This window comes from Mustela lutreola, chromosome 10 (assembly GCF_030435805.1).
Source record: "Mustela lutreola isolate mMusLut2 chromosome 10, mMusLut2.pri, whole genome shotgun sequence".
NCBI classification, from domain to species: Eukaryota; Metazoa; Chordata; class Mammalia; order Carnivora; family Mustelidae; genus Mustela; species Mustela lutreola.
In genome coordinates this window covers 107,658,768-107,662,665 of record NC_081299.1, presented here as the reverse complement: position 1 = coordinate 107,662,665, position 3,898 = coordinate 107,658,768, and the positions used below count along the sequence as shown (strand labels likewise).

The 3,898-nt window shown below is 38.6% G+C and overlaps 1 protein-coding gene across 1 annotated transcript; it reads right to left on the bottom strand.

Annotated features, from left to right (window-relative positions):
• Nucleotides 1-1,444: 1,444 nt before the first annotated feature.
• LOC131810062 (large ribosomal subunit protein uL22-like) lies at nt 1,445-2,086 on the bottom strand. The gene has a single exon (XM_059137667.1). It carries the CDS (start codon nt 2,044-2,046, stop codon nt 1,492-1,494), a length of 555 nt encoding a protein of 184 aa, XP_058993650.1. The 5' UTR covers nt 2,047-2,086; the 3' UTR covers nt 1,445-1,491.
• Between the last annotated feature and the right edge of the window lie 1,812 nt (nt 2,087-3,898).

The window sequence follows — 3,898 nt, the reverse complement described above, 5'->3', positions numbered from 1 at the left end:
GTTTCCTGTTTTGTTAATTTTGGCCATTCTAAATGGTGTAAGGTGATATCTCAATGTGGTTTTAATATGAATCTCCCTGAGGGCTAGTGATGATGAACATTTTTTTTCATGTGTCTGATAGCCATTTGTATGTCTTTATTGGAGAAGTGTCTGTTCATATCTTCTGCCCGTTTTTTGATATGTTTGCCTGATTCGTGTGTGTTGAGTTTGAGGAGTTAATTATAGATCCTGGATATCAACCTTTTGTCTGTACTGTCATTTGCAAATCTCTTCTCCCATTCCGTGGGTTGCCTCTTTATTTTTTTGTGACTGTTTCCTTTGCTGTGCAGAAGCTTTTGATTTTGATGAGGTCCCAAAAGTTTATTTTCACTTTTGTCCTTGGAGACATATCTTAAAAGAAGTTGCTGTGGCTGATATCACAGAGATTACTGCCTATATTCTCCTCTAGGAGTCTGATGGATTCCTGTTCCACGTTGAGGTCTTTTATTTATTTTGAGTTTATCTTTGTGTATGGTGTAAGAGAATGGTGGAGTTTCATTCTTCTACATATTACTGTCCAGTTTTCCCAGCACCATTTATTGAAGAGACTGTCTTTTATCCAGTGTATATTTTTTCCTGTTTTGTCAAAGATTAAATGACCATAGAATTGAGGGTCCAAATCTGGGCTCTCTACTCTGTTCCACTGGTCTATGTGTCTGTTTTATGCCAGTACCATGCTGTCTTGGTGATCACAGCTTTGTACTAAAGCTTGAAATCAGGTAACATGTTGCCCCCAGTTTTATTTTTGTTTTTCAACATTTCCTTAGCAATTCGGGGTCTCTTCTGATTCCATAAAAATTTTTGGATTATTTGCTCCAGCTCTTTGAAGAATACCGGTGGAGTTTTGATTGGAATGGCATTAAAAGTATATATTGCTCTATTGATGGACATCTAGGTATATATACACAATGGAATACTATGCAGCCATCAAAAGAAATGAAATCTTGCCATTTGCGACAACATGGATGGAACTAGAGCGTATCATGCTTAGCGAAATAAGTCAAGCAGAGAAAGACAACTATCATATGATCTCCCTGATATGAGGAAGTGGTGATACAACATGGAGGCTTAAGTTGGTAGAAGAAGAATAAATGAAACAAGATGGGATTGGGAGGGAGACAAACCATAAGTGACTCTTAATCTCACAAAACAAACTGAGGGTTGCCGGGGGGAGGGGGTTTGGGAGAAGGGGATGGGATTATGGACATTGGGGAGGGTATGTGATTTGGTGAGTGCTGTGAAGTGTGTAAACCTGGTGATTCACAGACCTGTACCCCTGGGGATAAAAATATATGTTTATAAAAAATAAAAAAAATTAAAGTCTAAAAAAAAAAAAAAAGAAAAAAAAATAAAAAAAATAAAAAAAGAAAAAAAAAAGTATATATTGCTCTAGGCAGTATAGACATTTTTTTTTTGTTTGTTTATTTTTATTTGCATTTATTCTGTGCAAATTTACTCCCGGGCCATAAGTTTTTGTTTCTTCAGTTTCTTCTGGGATATCTTTTTCTTCTGTGCAACCTCCTCTTCTGGTTTAGGAACAATCTGCTCTTTTTCAGTAAGGATCATCTCAATGTGGCAGGGAGAGCTCATGTATGGGTTAATGCGACCAGGAGCCCTGTAAGTCCTACGCCGCATCTTGGGGGCTTTGTTCACCTGAATGTGCTCAATGACCAGAGAATCGACATCTAAACCCTTAAGTTCAGCATTACTCTCTGCGTTTTTAAGCATGTGCAGTAAAAATTCAGCACTCTTCTTGGGCCACCGACCTTGTGTCCAGCCCCACTGTTTGGCCTGGGCACACCTACCAACTCCACCATTGTAGCGACGGAATGGCACACACTGCTTCTGCAAAGTGACGTCTTTCAGATACTTGGTGGCTTTTCGGATATGCATACCCTTGATGGCCTGGGCAGTTTCACGTGTGTTCTTAAAGTGAACACGGAGATTTGAACCTCTTGACTTGCATGATTTCGTAGGGTTTTCCGGGTCAAGCGAATAGCGAACCATTTTCAGAGGTCACCCCAGGCCGCTGAGAGGAAGAGGAAGCCCCAGTATAGACATTTTAACAATGTTTATTCTTCCGATCTAAGAGCATGGAATGGTCTTCTATTTATTTGTGTCTTCTTCAATTTCTTTCATGAGTGTTCTGTAGTTCCTCGAATACAAATCCTTAACCTCTTTTGTTAGGTTTATTCCCAGGTATCTTATGGTTCTTGGTGCTATAGTAAATGGAATCGATTCTCTAATTTCCCTTTCTGTATTTTCATTGTTAGTGTATAAGAAAGCCACTGATTTCTGCACATTGACTTTGTATCCTGCCACGTTGCTGAATTGTTGTATGAGTTCTAGTAGTTTGGGGGTGGAGTCTTTTGGGTTTTCCATATAAAGAATCATGTCATCTGCAAAGAGAGAGAGTTTGACTTCTTCATTAGCAATTTGGATACCTTTTATTTCTCTTTGTTGTCTGATTGCTGTTGTTAGGACTTCTAATACTATGTTGAACAAGAGTGGTGAAAGTGGGTATCCTTGTCTTGTTCCTGATCTCAACGGGAAGGCTGTAATCTTTTTCCCATTGAGGATGATATTTGCTGTGGGTCTTTCATAGATTGACTTGATGAGGTTCAGGAATGTTCCCTCTATCCCTATACTTTGAAGCGTTTTAATCAGGAACGGATGCTGGATTTTGTCAAATGCTTTTTCTGCATCAATTGATAGGACCATGTGTTTCTTCTCTCTTCTCTTATTAATTTGTTCTGTCACATTGTTTGATTTGTGAATGTTGAACCATCCTTGTAGCCCAGGGATGAATCCCACCTGGTCATGGTGGATAATCTTTTAATGTGCTATTGGATCCTACTAGCTAGGATCTTGTTGAGAATCTTAGCATCTATATTCATCAGTGATATTGGTCTGAAATTCTCCTTTTTGGTAGGGTCTTTGCCTGGTTTGGGGATCAAGGTAATGCTGGCTTCATTGAAAGAGTCTGGAAGTTTCCCTTCTGCTTCAATATTTTGAAACAGCTTCAGGAGAATAAGTGTTATTTCTTCTTTGAAAGTTTGGTAGAATTCCCCAGGGAATCCATCAGGTCCCGGGCTCTTGTTTTTTGATCACTACAATCTCGTTACTAGATATTGGTCTATTTAGGTTGTCAATTTCTTCCTGGTTCAATTTTGTGAGTTTATAGTTTTCCAGGAATGCATCAATTTCATCTATATTGCTTAGCTTATTGGCATCTAACTGTTGATAATAACTTCTGATGATTGTTTCTACTTCCTTGGTGTTAGTTGTGATCTCTCCCTTTTCATGCATAATTTATGAATTTGAGCTTTCTTTATTTTGGATTAATGTGGCCAATGGTTTATCAATCTATTGATTCTTTCAAAAAACCACCTTCTACTTGATGCCTTCTACTGTATCTCTGGTTTCTACCTCATCGATCTCAGCTCTAATCTTGATTATTTCTCTTCTTATGTGTGGAGTTGGTTTAATTTGTTGTTGGTTCTCCAGTTCCTTAAGGTGTAGAGAAAGCTGCTATGTTCTGGATTTTCAATTTTTTTTAGGGATGCTTGGATGGCTATGTATTTCCCTCTTAGGACCGCCTTTGCTGTATGCTTTAGGTTTTGGATCGAAGTGTCTTCATTCTCATTGGTTTCCATGAATTTTTTCAGTTCTTATTTGATCACCTGATTATCCAAGCATTCTTAAGCAAGGTGGTCTTTAGCTTCCAGGTGTTTGAGTTCCTTCAGAAATTTTCCTTGTGATTGAGCCCCAGTTTCAAAGCATTGTGATCTGAGAATGTGCAGGGGATAATCAATCTCAGTCTTTTGGTATGGGTTCAGTCCTGATTTGTGACCCAGTA